Source organism: Ictidomys tridecemlineatus, chromosome 4, assembly GCF_052094955.1.
Source record: "Ictidomys tridecemlineatus isolate mIctTri1 chromosome 4, mIctTri1.hap1, whole genome shotgun sequence".
Lineage (NCBI taxonomy): Eukaryota > Metazoa > Chordata > Mammalia > Rodentia > Sciuridae > Ictidomys > Ictidomys tridecemlineatus.
In genome coordinates this window covers 187969084-187988990 of record NC_135480.1, presented here as the reverse complement: position 1 = coordinate 187988990, position 19907 = coordinate 187969084, and the positions used below count along the sequence as shown (strand labels likewise).

General features: G+C 37.7%; 1 protein-coding gene across 2 annotated transcripts in view; it reads left to right on the top strand.

Moving 5' to 3' along the window:
• The window catches only part of Svep1 (sushi, von Willebrand factor type A, EGF and pentraxin domain containing 1), a 170754-nt gene that overhangs the window by 44877 nt on the left and 105970 nt on the right, over nucleotides 1–19907 (top strand). For both annotated transcript variants that reach the window (XM_078047940.1, XM_078047939.1), the window contains exons 4-5: nucleotides 11275–11433; nucleotides 12584–12763. In XM_078047940.1, coding sequence (XP_077904066.1) covers nucleotides 11275–11433; nucleotides 12584–12763 — 339 coding nt within the window. The remainder of the gene's footprint in view (nucleotides 1–11274; nucleotides 11434–12583; nucleotides 12764–19907) is intronic.

The following is a 19907-nucleotide window of genomic DNA, read 5'->3' as shown; positions in this document are numbered from 1 at the left end:
TTTTCAGCTATAATTAAGGTAGCATTCTTCTCTGATTGCTTTCCAGATTTTTTTCTTTTTCTTGTGTTTTCAAAAGTTTAAGGGTAGTGTGTCTTGGCAGGGATTTTTTTTTTAGTTTAACTTATTTTGGGGTTCACTAAGCTACTTGAATTTAGGGGCTTCTATCTTTTACTAGTATTGGGACAATTGCATTTGTGATTTTTTTCAGGTACTTTTTCAGCTCCACCCTCTTTCTTCTCTCCTTCCTAAACTCTGATGACGTGAATTTAGAGCCTGTGTTGTATCGTCTTACGTTCCCCAAGCTCTCTTTTGGTTTTGCTTTTTGCTCTTTTCTCCCTGTATTTTTCAGATTGGATAACTTCTTTTTTTAATTTATTTTTTAAATACATGACAATAGTGGAAGGCATTACACTCATTATTACCTATATACAGCACAATTTTTGGTAACTCTGTAAATAAAGTATGTTCACGCCAAATTATGCCATCATACATATACTTTTTTTGCATTACAATTCTTAATACCATATATACCACAGTTTTTCAGATCTCTGTTTGTATATGAGGTATGTTGGCACCAAATTCAAATCTTCAAACACGTATTTTGTATAATGCTGACCATTACATTCCACCATCCTTACTATTCTCCTTCTCCCTCCTTTTCCCTCTCACCCCTCTTCCCTATCTAGAAATAATCTTCCTCCCATACTCTCCCTCCATACCCCACTTTGAGTCAACCCCCTTATGTCAGAGATAACATTCGGCATTTGTTTTTTGGGGATTGGCTGACTTCACTTAGCATAATCTTCTCTAATGCCATCCATTTACCTGCAAATGCCATGACTTTGTTCTTCTTTTAGTGCTGAGTAATATTCCATTGTGTATAAATGCCACATTTTTTGTTTATCCATTCATTCACTGAAGGACATCTAGGTTGGCTCCACAGTTTAGCTATTGTGAATTGTGCTGCTATAAACATTGATGTGGCTGTGTCCCTGTAGTCTGCAGTTTTTAAGTCCTTTGGGTTTAGTCCGGGGAGATGGATAGCTGAGTCAAATGGTGGTTCCATTCCCAAATTTCCAAGGAATCTCCATACTACTTTCCAAATTGGCTGCACCAATTTGCAGTCCCATCAGCAATGTATGAGTGTAACTTTTTCCCCACATCCTCGCCAACACTTGTTGTTGCTTGTCTTCATCATGGCTGCCATTCTGACTGAAGTGAGATGGTATCTTAAAGTAGTTTTTATTTGCATTTCTCTGATTGCTAGAGATGATGAGCATCTTTTCATATATTTGTTGATTGATTGTATGTCCTCTTCTGAGAAGTGTCTGTTCAGGTCCTTGGCCCATTTATTGATTGGATTATTTGGGTTTTTTTTTTTTGTTGTTGTTGTTGTTGTTTTGTGCTTAGCTTGTGGAGTTCTTTATATACCCTAGAGATTAGCACTCTGTCTGATGTGTGAGAGGTAAAAATTTGCTCCCAGGATGTAGGCTGTCTGTTCACCTCACAGATTATTTTTCTTTTGCTGAGAAAAAAAACTTTTTAGTTTGCATACATACCATTTGTTGATTCTTGGTTTTAATTCTTGTGCTATAGGTGTCTTATTAAGGAAGTTGGAGTCTAGTCCCACGTGATGAAGATTAGGGCCTACTTTTTCTTCTATTAGAAACAGAGTCTCTGGTTTAATTCTTATCATTTTTTTCAGTTTATTAACTCCCCCCCAAATCTCTCCATTCTGCTGCTGCACCCATCCAATGATTATTTTTATTTGATAGTTTATCTTTATTCATTTCTCAAATTTCTTTATACTCTTCTATTTTTTGTACCCACACCTCGAAATACTTTTTGTCAGAGAGTTCTAGCATCTCTAGCGTTTCTATGTTGTCATTGACTGAAGGTGTTTTTCATCCCACTGAGGATCTTTAGGTTCATGTTATGAACTAGTATTTCCAACTGAAACCTGGACATTTCACATGATGTTTGGTAACTCTGAATCACATTTAATCCTTCTGTCTTGGCTGGCTTTCTCGGACACCATTCCAGCAAAGGAAGGGGGTTGCGGAGCACTGCCTTGTTCTTGCCACGTGGAGACAGAAACCCAGGCTCCTGATTTTTCCTCTGTTGACACTGGGGTAAGGGTAGGGGGGTCGTTCCTGCTGTAGAAGGAAGTTCTTGCTGCCCATCAAACCTCTGCTTATATCATCCTGGCTGGGAGGGGTATGAGTACCTTATAATCGCTCCTCATGTGACCTCTGCTAATACCACAGGGACCTCTTCACTACTTGGTATTGGTGAATGTCCTGATTCTCCACTAATCTTCCTTGGTCACCACCCCAGTGAGCAGGGAGAAGGGCCTTTTCTAACTTCTCGTAAATGGTGAAAGTGAGGCTCAACCCTCCACCCTGCAGCCTCCGTTGGTAAAAACCCATCTCACTACTTTGCCTTTTCTGATTCCACTCTGGAATATCTGTTGGAGCACCTCACTAGCGCCTTGGAAGAGTGGAAATTTAGGTTCCCCACTTGGTTTCAGCTGGTATAACTATGTTTGGGCCACAGTTTATTCTGTGGTATTTGGCTAGATTAGGGGAGTGGAATGTTGTTGTCTAACATTGCCTTATCCTGCTGGGTTGCCCTTTTCCTCTTGCTTTGAGTAGAGAGAGCATTTTTTTTTTTTTTTTTGTATGTGTGTGGGTTTAGGGAGGCTGCTTTGTTTGGGTCTTGCCAATGCTCATTGATGTTTTGGGATTTCTATCTTCTTCACTCCAATTTGTGAGATATTTGAGAAAAAAAGAAAGCCAAGGAACTCACCATCACGTTGCTTTTTGAATCTCAAGTTATCTACCTGGTCTCTCTTTTTATCTTTACATTTCATTCATTCTGTGTTTATTTCATATATAATGTCCAAGATTTCTAGTTTTACTTATTAGGAGGATTAAGGAAAAGTAGATCTACTCTCTATTCCCAGTTACGAATGCTTGTGTGTATGATTTCTCTCTTTGGAAAGATTTTTACATTTTGGTTTTATCAATCTAACAATTAATGTTCCTTATGTGTTCATTTAATTGGGGACACTTTGTAGAAGTATAATAATGTTGTTGATTTTTTTCCTTATCTTAGGCTTGACAATGAGTTTTATTTCTGTTGAAATCAAAGCAAAGTCTGGCATAGTGGTGCACGCCTGTAATCCCAGTGGCTAGAGAGGCTGAAGCAGGAGAATCACAAATTCAAAGCCAGCATGAGCAACTTAGCAAGGGCCTATGCAACTTAGTGAGACCCTATCTCAAAAAAAAAATCAATCAAACAAAGTGAGATGGGGAAAAATAATGATTAAGAACAAAGAATAAATCTTTTAGAAATAATTTTGGAAAAAAACCCCAAAATCAATTAAACAAAATAATTCATCATGTTAAAGTTCTTCTTTGATTATCCTCATATATGGGAATATGTGGGAGTGAGTGACTCATGCCGGGTGTTTGAGAATGAAATGTTATTGTCCTCCAAAATCATTCTCAGAAGGCATCCAAAGTGATCTTGTTACACTCCCTAGCTTACAACATTGTCATTTTCCCCACTGTTTCTAAGATAAACCCCTAGCTTTTGGATGTGGCTTACCCAGTCTTGATATTTCTGGCACTCACTTACCTCACCCCTCTGTTCTCCAGCCAGTGGGAACCCTCAGGGTTAAGGACATAGCTTAGTGACAGAGCCCTTGCCTAGCATGGACAAAGCCCTGAGTTTGATCCCCAGTTCTATCAAAAAAAATTTTTTTTTCACAATGAGTTCTCATTTTTTCAAGCCTACCAGGCTGGCAATTTACACCCCATCAAATGTTCATTCCTCCATCTGGAATGCCATCACCCCGCTCCTTCACCGCCCCTCACACCTGTTTGTTGTCAGATCTCACCTTTGGAAGTACGTTGACTCACAAAGCTTACTGGCCACTCCACCATTTTCTCAAGTCTAGATTATTTCTCTCTCCTGTGTTGTCATAGAACATGGTACTTTCCTGTTTCATTGTCTGTTTAAGACTACAACTGGAATGGGGCACAGTTGGAGTTTTGTCTTATTCTCGGCTTTGTCCTCATTATTCTATTACCAGTTGTATCCTTTTCTTCTTTACTAAGGGTCATAGAATTCTGGGATACACCCATGATCATCCATGTGGTAGTGATGGAAAAACCAATTCTCCAATTAGTTACATAACTTAGAGAGGGTCAGACAGTGTCACAGCCTGTAACCATTTGCAGAATTCTCACTCCTGCACTCTGTCTTTTGTACCACACCCTATTTTAATGGATGAAATGGGAGAAAGTTGGTGACATGGTGAAATTTAATGTGTTGAAAGCTTTGCAATTTCCAAAGTAAAAGACTAGTGATTTTATTTACACACATACTATTCAGAGAATGCTTCAGATATTTAATGTGAAACATGAAAGGAGGAAAAAAAACGGATGACTGAAATACCAAGAGGCAGTAGACCAAACCACTCAGGCAAATCAGATCGATCGTTCTGAGTTGGGTCTTATGGAAACCATAGAAAGAAATCATTTAAATCTGTCTATTGACTCTTTCAACTATTTGTTAATTATCTTTTAGGTACTTTGGCAGATCTGATTATTGCACAGTACTTGCATCTAAGTAGTATCTTATTACGAAATAGAGTTTTAAATATTATAAACAAGCCTGAATGTACATCATGAGCCAAAAATTATGATTAATCTAGTTCTAAACAACTGAGATTTGAATGAAAATTAAAAATAATGTATATAATAGAAAGGTATAGGTATTCAAAAATGTTTACACTTTAGTTCTGGAGATGGTGGGATTTTAACTGGGTTTCATTGATAGGATCTGGAGTTAGAAATGGAGGAGACTATTGTGAAGGATGAGAAGTACAGGCCAGTGATGGGGACTGAAAAAAGCTTGTCTAGATGGGAAAGTAGACTACATTTTATGGATATAATGGGATTCGAAGCAAGAAAACATAAGGTGTAAAAATTAGCTCCCATTGGGATTTGATTTCCACACTACAAAGATAGTCTTTAGTTAATTGGCAGTGGTGAGTCATTAAAGACTTTTGAGGGTGATAAAAGCAGTGTGATAAGAATAATAACTGGCACCTGTGGCTAGAAATCACTGACCGTGAAGCAACAGAGAAGAACAGATGCATGTATGAAAGTTAAAAAATCAAGTAAACATAAAATAATAAGGTTCTAAATTAATGTAGCAATCATGGAAATGGAAAATAGCAATTGATACAGTCCACATTTCCAAAGTCCCTCTTATTGAGAGATTGAGATGAGGGAATGACAACATCAGAGGTAATTATTGCTTGAGATTTTATTCATAACTTACCACTCTTTATAGGATCTAATGGTAAACAAATTAGACAACAAAAATAAGACTCTGCTCAGAATTTTTTTTTTCCTCTCTGGCTGTTAAGGTCACATGTCTTTATGTCTGACCTACATCAATTCTCCTTTTATTGAGAACAAATGAACATTCAACAGGTATACATTAGTACAGTTGTAAAAGTTTTCAAGATATTGAAATGCTTAGGTACTGGTTCAGAAATCACTGCTGCTCCAAGTCCCATGAATACCCCTTTACTAAACTGACCCTTTTTGTTAGCCCACTGACATATCCCACTTATCCTGTACAGGTAACATGGTAAATAAGTCAGCATGCAAAATGTATTTTCCTGCTATAGCACCTTTTGTTCTCATTGATCAGCAATTGTGCCATTCTGGGTTATAATATTTTGAATACTATCCCTGTCATAGTTGGAATTTTCTCCCAGAAATCGCTTTAATTCTTTAAGCAAATAGATTTATTTTGGGTCTACGTGTGCGTGTGTCCCAAGAATGGGTTACCTAATTTCAAGTTGAAATTCTGTTTCACTGAAGTTCACAGGCCTTCACAATGATTAAGTGGTAATTTTTGAAAGTGTTAATGCCAAGTGGTAAAAAGTACAATAAGTCATATTTTCAATCCTAATAATGAGAATGTAAAATAGTTGGACTACAATAACCTCATGAGTTGACAAAGTTAATATTATTTGGCCTAAGAAAAATATTTTATATAAAAGACTTAAGGAAACAAGATGTTTATATGAAGATTATAAAATTTTTTTTTAAAAAATGAAATCAACTTAAATGAACAGTTAAGCCAATTTGGTTTAACTATTCTTTTGATAGTTAAGATTTAAGAAACTATTAATTTAATAAAAGCTAAACCCAACTAGTTTAGCTTATGGTATATTTCATTCTCCCCTTTATATGCATTTGAGTTACAAAATAAAGGAAAAATAAGTTCAAAGATAATTTTTAAAAATCTTCAAAAGACTTTCCTAAAAGTGCATGCCCACTAAGTTTTTATTTTAAAATAAATATAGGGGTGGGGTTGTGGCTCGGTGGTAGAGTGCTCACCTAGCATGCATGAGGCACTGGGTTCAATCCTTAGCACCACATAAAAATAAAATAAAGGTATTTGTCCACCTAAAAAACTAAAAAAAAGAATATAGATTTTTCAGCACAATAGCCCTCACCTTAATATTCTATACCCAGCTGTCAAGCTATATTTACATGTGAATCTACATGTAAATATGAATGTGTATATATGCATAGACGTATATTAATTCTTAACGTGATTTCTTTGCTGACACACCCACTTTTGTACACAGTCCTTTGAGGATTTTTTTTTTTTTTGATAGACTTGTCCTGATCCATCACTAATCTCCTGGCGAGTCTGAGCAGGTGCTTATATTTGCAGCAAGGCATCCTGCCATCAGGGTACCATTTGTTGTTATGGCACCACACAGGGTTCAAATTTGCAATTTTGTCCAAGTAGTTTGTACTTCAGCCAAATGAGCTAAACAATTACAGGGAGAGCTGCAGGGTGCTAATACACTCCACACATGTTCTGATGTGCAGATTTCAGTGCAGTTGAAAGTCTCCTCATCTAATTAATTGATGAAAATGGCAAGGATTATGGCAGCCTAATAAAAAGTCCCTATATACATGTGTAGGCCTTTGTCCTGTATTTGTGAAAACACTGGCCCTACGTGGGAGAAACTCATTCTCTTCTAGGGCAATGGATTCCTTTGCTCAAAATCATAGCACAACTGGTTGTAGGAAATAGATTCCTTCTTCAGACCAAATTCATGAAGTTGAAAAGAAGCATGATATTGTGGGCCTTCATCTGGAGGCTCCATACTCGCCAGGTGCCCTACCTAGGTACAACAGAACCAAGGGCTTTGGAATTGCACAACTCCACAGGCTGCCATAGTCATCTGCATGAATGGACACCCTTGAGTTTGTGTAGCACATGACCAAGTGCGGCTCATGCAACGGCCCTAAGACCATACTCTGTAAATGATCATTCATTAGCCTTTAAAGATGAAAGCCTTTTAATATTGATGGGGGTTTTAAAAAAATTAGATTATATATAAGAAAGAATATTGTAAAGTAAAAGTCCCTGATTCATCCATTTTGTTAATATTAACTAAATTAGTCACCTAAGAAGTTGATATTTATTGGGCCAGAGAGACTAGAGACTCCTTTGTATTTTACAAAATTCCAGACTGGCTGGTGTTTTAATCTACTTGGGTCAAAGAATTGCTTGTCAGCTTAAGAAGGACCCAACCTTAGCACAATATAACGTCAGGAATCCCTCTTCCAGTAATAGCAGCTGATAGTTGCCAGTGTGTCTCTGAAAAGAGTGAGTACTTATTTTAACAACAAAAAGAGCAATTAAAAATTAAGGTTTGGTACATTTCCAGGAAAGAAACATCTCTTTTAAAAAAATATATCATAGCCCTTTCCCAAGACTTGTGAAATTTGTTCAAACCACGGATTTATTTCCTCTTTTCAACTTTTGCTTAGTTTTGGATGAGGAATTTTTCCCCTTGGGAATCAAGGAAGTTGATCACACCTCTCCCACTAGAATTGTGCAATGTCTTTAAATAGTCCCCCTAAGGTCTGTTTTTCATTATCATTAAGAATTTCACAATACATTTCCAAGTGTACTTTTGGATATTTTTATCCAAAACACTATTCCCCAGTGTTGTAAACTCTTGATTATTCAAAAGGTTTTAGAGGATAATAAAATGTGAAATCATTTCCTTCTCGTGTAATATTAGTTTTTAAACAAATTATAAAATCTGTAGCTAGAATCTGAACTACTCATAGGAAAAGTTTCTTTAAGTTATTTTTCAGTGTTATTCTATTTATGGAAACATCAAATATTAGCTTTGGAAAGATCACAGACATCATAATTTCTGTATGTTGTAGGAAGAGAAAATAAAGTCACTTACCAGTGACCCCGGAGCCTGTTAGTGGAAGAGCCAAGACTGCAACTCAGTTGTCCAGACTCCAAGACTAATGTCCTTCCAATTCACCCTATTGTTACTCCTCTGGACTTTAGTACTCCCTCCCCCCAAACCCACACGCCACCTTCCCACAGAGCTTATGTTCTCTTGCCCTCCCTTGATTGAGTGACCACTGGCTCAGGCAATGGGATGGACGGTGGCTGCATCAAATAATTGGAAGACTCTGAACGTACAAGCACATGTTGCCCACTGAGAGAAAGAGACAGGTGTATGTTACACACAGTGCGATATGTACCCGGGCAGAGGTAAGGGGACCTGGGAGAGAAGGCAGCACAGTCTGTCTGATGAGAATTAAGAAATAACTGAGAATCTTGAGAGATCATTGGAGGTTCACTTGGAGGCAGGAAAACATATGCAAAGGCAGAAGCTAAATGAGAGGCAGGAAAGGGAGGTAATATTTACCAAGTACCAAAGCACCCATTGGGCCCACCTCGCCTAGGAGAAGTATAATTATCTCCTTGATGGTTGAGGTAATGGAAGGATTTGGGACATTATCCTGTCATTTACTGAATGTAAGCATTGTTGCTTTGCTTGTATTACTTCAATGAATGCGAAAGACGACAACAAGAAATGTGTCAGGCCAGTACTACTACTGTTACACCTGAAGAAACACAGGCATGGAGAAATTAAATTGTTCAAGTGACTGAAGTTCCCAAGTCCCACAAATGAGGTAGAGTAGAAGAAAGAGACGGCCCCAAACTATGCACTGGCTGATTTGGAATTCACTGGCTCATTGTTGCTGACAGAGAGGGAGGACTCAGATCTCTGATGGGACTGTCCTCGAGATGAAAGAGTGAGGGCCTTCATCAGTTGGTTCGGGGTTTACATAAAAACTGATTTGATTGACATTTGTGGGAAAAAAAATGTCTAAAATGGATTGAAGGGTAGAGATAAAGGCTAAAGAGCCAGGAAGGAGGATTTTTGTAGACCTGGAAGCGAGATGACAAAATCACACCCGAGATGGGAAGAATGATGGTGGAAGGGAATGCAGGAGATTTTTAGGCAGTTAGATCCAAAGAGCGTGATTTTCATTTGGATACTGAAAGAAACAGAGGAAGGAGGAGGAACCAATTACCATGAAATGAAATATAGGATTTTTTGGACAATAACTTCCTTTTATATATAATTGCATTTACTTTTGGTTTTGCCCAAGTAATACCTATTTGTGGTAACAAAGCCAGAAATTGTACAACAGCCAAAATAAACCTGAAAGCCACAGAGGCCTTCCATGAATATGTGCAATGTATCCATAACCGTAAAGATCACTTCCTTTGTGTCTTAGGTATTTATTTATAAATGACATAGGATCATACAATTCACATGAGTTTTTGAAAAGTATTTTTTTTAACACTTAACCACATAATCTGAATGACTTTCCACGTCAAGAATTATATGGCCAGTATTTCCACTGGATGGATGTCACAAGAGTTTAACGAACTCCCTGTCTCTGAATATCTGTGTTATTTTCAATGTTGTACAATACAAATTTTATGCATACATTTTTGCTTACTTGGGACAAATTCTTTGAAACAAAATGCTATATCAGAGAGAGGTTCATTCAAGGCATTTGGTATCTGCCCTCATAGTGCTCCACAGAGGGCTTCACATACATTCAGCAGGATAGGGGAGACCCTCTTCTTCCTGCTACCACTGGGTATTAACATTCTCTTTTAAGTTTTGACAAATGAGAAGCCAGCCAGTAATTTTCATTACTGTGAACAAAGTTAAGCTGTTTATCTCATGGTCATTTATATGGTTTCTTTAACAAATTTTCACTTCTTGTTCTTTTGTCAATTTTTCTGTTGGAGTATTTGTGTTTTTTCTTTTGTATTAGGAAAAGTTCTTTACATATTTTCATTTTACATATTTCTCCTTAAAATAATAATTCGTTTGCTTCATCAAGATATTTCCATTTTCTCATCTTTACAAAGGGTATACGAATACTAAGGAAATTCATATATTAATAATAATAAATTTTAATAGCAGATATTAATATAGAGAGATTAAGTGAGATAATGTATATAAAATACCTCCACATATGTTCACATTCCTTGTGCTATTGGTGTATTAGGAGTCAAATACATCCTAGGCCTAGGCTGCATTCAACTGGCTTTACCAAGCACTGCAAGTCCCTTTATTTATCGTTACATTTTTTAATTCTGAGTTATTTTACAGATGCATAACTTCAGAGGGATGAAGTTACAAGTTCAAAGCCACATTGTCAGTGCAGAAGGAAGACTGAAACAAGATCAATTAGATTTCTCTATTAACCCCCCACCCCCACCCCTAGTGAGCCTGGGAAAGCCTGGGTCTTTAATTCTCTTTTCTTCAAAGGGCCTATTTCCCATCAGTTAGATTATTTCCCTCAAGCCCTTCACTTTCTTCTCAACCTTTGTCAAATGCTTTGAACAGAAACAATGGGCTATGTTCTGTCTGCATCTCTACGGGGAATCTCCTCAGCTGAGAGGGGGATGGTCTCAGTGGTAGAGAGAGAGCTGTACGGGATTGAGAAGGATGAATATGGAGGAGATCATGTTTACCAACATTTTAAAAATAGTTTGAGGGTCATTGGTTCTTTCTAGTCCCTTAACATTTGTTGCTATTTTGAATTTTCCCACAAATCATCCCAAACATCAAGCTGAGTTATATTGTGATTGACACTAATTTGGGGACAAAAGAAGCCTTTAAAACCTGCATACAACAAATTACATGGCTCTTTTTTTTAAAAAAAATGATGGTTTCTTTCCTTGCTTAAATTATATTATTATTCCTATGAAAAGCGATTGCTTAGCTTTTTCCTCCCCTACTTAGTTTCAAACATTTTGTTAACTCTCGATTAATGAACCACATCAAATGGACTTCTCTGGCCTCCTGTCTGCCCACAGCTTGTCCACCAGGGACATACAAACCCGAAGGCTCTCCAGGAGGAATCAGTACGTGCATTCCGTGTCCTGATGAAAATCACACCTCTCCACCTGGAAGCACAGCCCCTGAAGACTGTGTCTGCCGAGAGGGGTACCGGGCATCTGGCCAGACCTGTGAAGGTAAGCATCACCCCCCCCACCCCGCAAATAGGAAATACAAAAGCCGCTCTCTGTGATAGAAAAATAGTAGTGTTTGCATCCAGTTTTAGTTTAATTTTTAATATTCTCTCTCTCTAATTACATTTGAGGGACTTATTTGCTTTTATTTTGTAGCACTTATCACTGAACACATGTATATCTTGCTCCCAAGAAGAGGATCTGAGACCCTAGCAGTAATGTAATTTTGAAAACAGAAAGACTTAGTACCTAGAAAAAAATTCAAAATATATTCAGAAGAGAAATGCAATGATTTTTAAAACAATTTGAATAACAAATGAGCTCATCTTGGCCCTGGTGATAGTTGAATTCATTTAGAAACATATTTTCACAAGTAAGGCGGCTCAATATCATTCATGTCAAAATTAAAAATATTTAAACAGCCTATATCTTGTACAAGAAGCTGTGGCTCTTGGGATTTGTAGCAAATGTACTTTGCTAGCCTTATTTGCTCTTTATTTCATGCCCCCTTAATTAAAAGGGAAAATATCTAATGACATATGAAGGTGAAGGTCAAGAACTAGGGGTTGGTGGTACAGCTTGTTCTTAGCATGGGTGAGATCCTGAGTTTGGTCTCCAAAACTGGAAAAAGAAAAAAAGAAAGAAAGAAATGCTTAGAACATTTCATACCCATGTACATATCAAAATTTTTTTTTTCATTTTTGGTACCAGGGATTGAACCCAGGTGTGCTTAACCACTGAGCCACATCCCCAGACCTTTTGTAATTTTTATTTTGAAACAGTCTCACTAAGTTGCTTAGGGCCTCACCAAGTTGCTGAGGTTGGCTTTGAACTTGTAATTCTCCTGCCTCATCCTCCTGAGCCACTGGGATTATAGGTATGCACCACCATACCCAGCCAAAATAAAAAAAATTTAAAACTTAGAAAATTTTTTAGTCTCTATTTAAAATTTATTCTGAAGTAAATACCTAATAGGAGTTAAATGTAGTGGTTCTTCTTCCAAATACGCATTTAGAAATTCAAATGCAGTAAATGAGAAAGCTGTGGGAAATTGAGATATCTGTAAAACATGCCCCCTTAAACAAACAGAAAAGAATGTTCCCTAGACAAAGAATGACTTTGATTTTTTAAATTTTATTTCTATAAATGTCAGTTGTCCACTGTCCTGCTCTGAGGCCTCCTGAAAATGGTTATTTTATCCAAAACACTTGCAACAACCACTTCAATGCAGCCTGTGGGGTCCGGTGTCACCCTGGTTTTGACCTCGTGGGAAGCAGCATCTTCTTGTGTCTGCCCAGTGGTTTGTGGTCCGGTTCAGAAAGCTCTTGCCGAGGTAAGCAAACTGCCAATTCACATTGTTTATTGATTGTCTTACTTGATTTACTTGATTTAAACTCTAATAGACCAGTCAGTTCTTTGTTTCTTTCTTTCTTTTTTTTTTTTTTTTTTTTTTTTTTTTACTTCATAGACCACAAACCACAGAAAGGAGAAAAAATATAGGAAGCTTCAAGTCAGAAGTGTTAAGTTCAATTGACCACGTCATCTTAAAATATGACTTTTATTTGAAGGTCATATTTGGTGAATAAGCAAAAGAGCTTTTGGGGAGGCAAATAGACAGGTCATCCAAACCCCAGATCTCAAGCAGATAAGACAGGGTACCAGGAACAACAAGACAAGGTGCCAGATTTGGGGACAGGCAGAGTAGGGGGCTGGATGCCAATCATGATTATGGACCTGGAGAACATCACTGTCCTGCAGCGGGAGCATTTAGTCAACTTACATATCTCCAGCCTTCACTTGGGGCAGACAACATGTGATAGAAAGTGGGGAATTTGCTATGGTGAGCCCCAAAGGAGTAGAAAAGGGGCAGTTTCAGGGGTGGGACCCGAGATTCCCATATCAAATACAAGAGAACAAGAGAACAGCACCCCCAATTCACCTCCACTTGCCACTGTTTACCTACTTCTTGAAAACAGTCCTACAGCCAGCTTACTGTGATTTCACAAGTGGGAAGGAAAGAATCCTTAAGAAAAGGTAAGAGAGACACAAACCAAAGACTTGGGGACCACCAGAATCTCCACCCATGAAGCTTCTAAATGCAGTATACATAATCAGGGACCTAGCTATATATTTTAAAAAATTGCTTTGGTCTTCTAAGGTTAAAATGTAGCTGGATATCTGGGCCAGTTAGTTTGTCCATTGCTCAACCTGGCAAACGTACCCCTACCATATCCCATGGTCATTCTTTGGCAGTACTCTTTACTGAGGATTAGGTTCCTTCAAGACCCCAGAAATCATGCAGATCACTGGGTAAGGAATTCTGTCTTCTGGAATTCTCTTGGCCCACATGCATAAGGAAGCCCACCTACTCACTAATCGAAGATCACTTGAAAGTCCAGGAGATATCCATTATTGATATTGCTCAGCTACCAATATGGGACCCACCGTTTATGTCAATTGCCTAAAGTCAGGTCCCTACAGACCCTTCTCTAGTCCTACAAAGAGTGGAGAAATCTAGAGACTCCGAAGACTGAACAAAGATGACCTGACAGAAGGCAGGGGAATGGAGCCACTGAGATTGAAAGGCAATTACATTGCTGAAATCAGACCAAAGTTCCCAAAGATGACAGAAATCCAAGTGCAAAAAGACAATAAAAGAATATACTTAAAAGCCAAATTAACAGGTTAAAAAAAAAAACAACTCTAGAAATTCATCTGAGAGTATAACAAAACTTTAAGGATAACAGAATTATGAAAGAATAAAGTGATAACAAGAATTGTCACAGGAAGGAGCCTCTTCTTATGTTAGGAATCCAGAAAGAGAATGAAATAGAGAAGAAGCACTAATAGAAGATCAAACATTATGCCCAGGCTGAAATTTTGAAAATAAATATGAACAACCAAAATCTTTCATATTCAGTTTAAAATCACTTAGCGAGTGATGGGGGGAAAAATTAAAAACAGATCCATGTCTGGAAATAATCTTAGTGAAATTTTTGGATGCCCTAGAAAAATAGAAAATCGTGTGTGTTTCATAGTTAGAATTTACTTACAAGGGAAAGAGAATCAAACTAGCCTTAGGGTGTTCCTTAACCCTTGTCAATGTTAAAAGATAAAGAGTTTATCCCTAAGATCCCGAGGGAAAAGAATTAGATCCTAGACCTCCAGTCTCAGGGAAGCTACTGCTTATATGTGAAGGTAAAGGGAAGGTTTTCAGTCATGAGTCTCAAGTAGCAAAAAGCCATGTACTTTTACCAAAGAGATTAATCATAGGAAACCTCTAAAAGATTTCCTGGGAAGTCAACTGTACTGTGTAAAATCTCTACCTCTTCCTCCACACACCTCATGGTGGAGAGCAGGAAACATTAGATTTTAACTTTTTCCCTTAGGATCTTCTAAAGTAGCTAGCTGGTCCTTGAGGCTGAAGTCTGGTGGACCTCACAATCCCAGCCCAAGCCCTGCATCCTACACTAAAGCCATAAATGGAAGTGCCTCTCAGGAAGTAGTCCATGTGCAAGCTTTGTTTAGTTGCCCTGCCTTGAATCTTGGTCCCATAAAACCTCTGCTATTGCCAACTTCCTCAGCATGAAGGGTATGGCCTGTGCAGGCCTGTCCTCCCAGTTATCCCATCACTTATCCTGTGTGGCCAGGGAATCACAGTTAATCAGGGATGTTTTGGAAGAAGGGATTTATTGCAGGAATTGGACCCTGCACAATCTTGGAAAGAACTTAGAAACAGAAGGTAGAAAAGTTGCAAAGTCCACAAGTATCTGCCTGATAACTGAATCCAAGAAAACAAAGTCTGCTCAGCTGTTGAGATAGAATCTCAGGAAACTCCAAAGGCCTGAGAGAGTCTTTACCTCTGTGTAGCCAGTTTCCTGTGGCCGTGAATGTGGGACTCCCTTTGGTCAACAGGATTATCAGTCAGGGCGTGGACAGGGCCTTTCTGCATATGTCCGTCCTTGAATCTGACTATGTTGACCACTGCTTCATTTCTGCCCTCCAAAATTAAGTGCAAGTTCCTCTTTGGCCCAGCCCTAACTGAGGACCACAGTAAGGGGATTCTGACACATTTCCCAGCTTCACCAAATTGTTCCAACGCAAACCACCACATTTCCTTTTATTGTTGATTAACTTGCTGATCACCTCTGCTGGACTGTGAATGTACCATGAGCACAGAATACATTTTTCTCCCCCTAATCATTGGTTATACCTCTGTGAATGAATGAAAAAAAGTTGAATTAACAAAGACACATATTGATAGAGACATACATTATTGATAAATATGCATATGGCTTGCTTATGTTATTTCCCTCCAAAAAGCATGTTTGTTCTCTTTTATATAATTTCCACTGCTATTCCAGTATGCATAAAATAATTTTAATCTGTGAGAAAAATGCTCTAGGACCATGGGTCTTCTTAAAATCCCTTCAACATCACCACCAAAGCTCCTACCTCACTTAGAGTAAATAGAGTTGCCCTAAATGAAGATACTCAGGCTCTTCCCCTATTACAGGGAAAACAGATTTAGTAACTTGAGATACTGTTCTATGAAATATAAGCCATATTTCACCAAATCTAAAACACATCTTTTTCGCATTTCAATATCTCTAAAGTTGAAATGCACCTTAAAAATCAATGGCAGTAAAATATTTCATTTTTATCTGTTTTTTAAGTAGTGGTCCATAAAATAATGATGTGTCTTATAACTGGGCTCTCTGGGATTCAATGAAAGCATGGCATTTGGGCAGGATTCACGTCTGACGCTGAGAAGGTAGTATAGGAAAAATAGTATCTTTACAGGTCTAATTAAAATCTAATTAGGGCAGAGAATAATATTCATCATGTCTTTTTTTCCATGAAAATCTTTCTTAAGATTGGGTCAGAAATGAAAGATCAGTTTAGATATAGACTTTTTTACACATTTCATGTTAATGTCTTTGTAATATTGAATAGTCATTGGCCGCCTTGATTCTTATTCCTCCTAGCCACTCTTCCTAAGACACCTATAACCTTTTCCAATTTTATCTGAATTATGCATTTCTTTCTAAACCAGTAAGTATTCTTTTGTGGTTTTAAATGACAACTAGCTAAAACAATATCATAGTAAATTAAATTTTGTGACACTATTCTTTTTTCTGAGAAGGTTGAAATAAGAAGCCCACATTTAACATCAGACTTACTTGCTTTCTTTTCAGTAATAGATGTTATCAGAATTTGGAGATTGACTACATATCAGAAAGCATGTGTCTAGAGAAAGATATCTGATTTATCTTTAAGATGAGAACCACTGCACATTTTCCACTTCTTTCATTGTTTAGTACATATAGATTGTTCTCTTAAAAGACCAAGTTGGTGTATTTATTTTAAAATTTTAATTATTTTTCTAATTTTTAATGACATAATAATCATACATATTTGGAGGTACAGTGTGATAATTCAACCATGTATATAATGTGTAATAATCAAATAGGGATAAATTTATGTTTTCTAATAAAACTAAATATATTTAGGTATTACTTTAACATGAATGTAAGTCAAGAATCATTTATTGCAGGATTTTTCATCTTGTTAAAATAAGAAAATTTAGGTTGAATCTAGAAAACAAATGAGTTCTTATTTAAAATGGTAACAATTAGTCATTCTTGACTGAAAGGAGTATAAAATATTGAAGAAATAAATAGAAAATACTGCATATTGTACTGTTTTCCCTAAGGAGCAATAGAAGTTTATTAAAAACCAACATCTCAGAAGCTATATAATTTGCATCTGTCTGAGAGACCAACTTTAATTTATTATCAGTACTCTTGAGAGATGTTGCAAATCCATTTTGTCTTTTTGGAAAGCTATAGTGATTTTTTTTACTTTTATTGAAGCTGAAAGCAGTTGTTTAATATGGTTTTCCAGATTTTATTTATCTTAATCATAGGAATTTATCTTATTCACCTTTTAAGGCAACCTGACATTTGACAGTGTACTATGAATGATAGACACATTCAATAAAAGTCAAAATGCAGAAGGCAAAATATTTTCATTCATTTTTTGTAAATAGTTAACTTTAATCCAAACCATCCTAGGGATAGAAAGGCTTTATAATTTAACCTCTAATCTAATGCCTTTACTTTCTCTGTGGAGTAATAAATCCTAGGTTTATATGTAATGAACTCAATATTTATTCTCTGCCAAGTAATATAATTTGAATGGGTTCCTGCTGAATGATTTGGATATGGATGACTTCAGTTGAACATATACTTGAATATTTTGCCCCAGCTTTCTTTCCTATTGTTTTAAAGTTTCCATCATAAATAAATTTTAAAAGTATATTTATGAATATGTAGATATTATATAAATGATATATGTGATATGATGGATATATACTATCCTTTGGTGTGATTTGATCTGTTGAAGCCTAGTGCAAGAGCTCACTCAAGGTAGTGACCTCCTATAGTTTTGATTAACCTCCTCTGCTGTTTGAAGTCTCTCCTCTCCCATCCCCTTCCTTTCTTTCATCTACCTTTTTCTTCTCTTTTTCTTTCCTTTTTTTTCCTCCCCTAATTTTCCCTCTTTCCTTTCTCCCATACTCTCTTCCCGCCTTCCCATGACTGGAAACCTTGATTGGAGCAGATCAAACCTAGCACTAGAGGAAAGGAAGCCTAGAAAAAGAATAAACACTTCAGTGATGGTTTTCTCTGAAGAGGAGCACGTAGCAGATAGGAGACCCCTGTGAGACGTAGACATTCATGGAGTTGAGGCACTTGAAGGAGTGATCCTGGAAAGTAGGAGGTAATTGTCAGAGGGTGTGGTACTTGAATGTGTGACAGTGAGGTCTAGAGGACATGGCAGCTGAGGTAGGATGAATGACATGGTCACTGGAGGACAGGAAGTCAAGAATATGACTCCAAGACATTGGAATGATCATTTGCATAGATAATGAAATCGATAAGGTTGGAGGTGTGGGTGGGTGTGACAACGAGAAAGAGAGAACTGAAAAAGGGATGTTGGATGCATTGGATACTTTAAAGGAGCTGGAGATTTTCAGGAAAGGGGAAGAAAGAATGCTCTGAGAAGATGATAAGGAGTAATGAAGATACCTCTCTGACCTCCGGATTGTGTCTAAAGAAGACAATAAGATTTTGATTAGGATAAAAGAGTAAAGGAGAAGTTCAAAAGGAAAGTTTAGGATTTAAGGAAATTTACTGAAGGTGGGAACACATATTCTAGAGGGAAAGAAATCGGATCTGCATCAGGCATATTGGATAAACTTGGTAGATGAGGAATGATCTTGAAGGTTGTCAGAAACAGGGGCATGAAGGAGTTAATAAAACTCGGCTCTAAGATACATTGTGGATTTTAGTGGGTTGGACAGTGCTGGAGTCTTGCCAGGAGATTCCAGAGCACAGACATTGTTTGGAAACATGCAGAAGCAGGAGAAGCCCTCTTGGAGCTTCTCTGGTGTCATGTTGAGGCCACTGGTCAGAGACGGCAGAACTAGAAAACATAGGTTTCTCTGGATACCCCGTGAAACTTCCCTTGATGGTGGTGTTGAGGCTTGCTGAGGTGTGGGGGCATTTCTGGCATCCAGGGCTTAGTTAATTAGCCCCCCCCCAACTAACTGTCATGGTCAATTCAGAGGATCAAGAAAGGACCCATATCACCAATTGTACCACTCAATTCCCAGAGTAGGGGAATGTGATCCTAGGTCACATGCTCCACCCCTGAGCAGAGCTGGAGCACATACAAATCCCATGAGTTGACAGAGAGGAAGGATCTTTCCCTAAAAAGTGAAAAAAGGGAAAGTGGATAGGTTGCTGGGTAGAGAGAATTAGGACCTGTGTACAGCTATTGGTATCAAGATCCAAATAACAATGCTTTAAGCCCATTCAGGCTTTCCCCCTCATCTAAAAGGATAAATCAAGCCATCCAAACCTTGTGGAACAGCTCCACTGTCATCAGAGACTGAGGCTTTTACTGTTTTTATCTATCATCTGAGTGTTTCCTGCTTTCCCTGGAGTGTCATATAAATATGCAATAGCTTGCTGGGGTACCATCACTCGATGTCTGTGATTTGGAAGAGAGAAATAGGAAAACAGGAAGACAAAGAAGTTCTCTCTCAATCAAGACACCCCTTTCAGAAGCTTTCCCAGGAATTCCACACAACTGCAGCTGCCTCTCGTTGGCTCTATAATTATGACGGAAGCGTGGATTTGTAATCTTATGGCTGGGCGCATTACTATGCTGGGGGAGGAAAAGTGGGGGAAGTGACTAGAGGACAGGACGCTCCTAGTATCCAGCGCAGCAGCAAAACAACCACAAAAACAAAAAATGACCAAACTGATGCTGATACATAAATCAAGGTTAACATCATGAATTAGAATTTGTTGTAGTTGTATTGTAAGAAATGAAAGAAAAAGCTAAAGAACCAGAGTTATATCAGACACTGGAACACTGGAGTTTAAGATCGCAGATGTTGGGCAGCT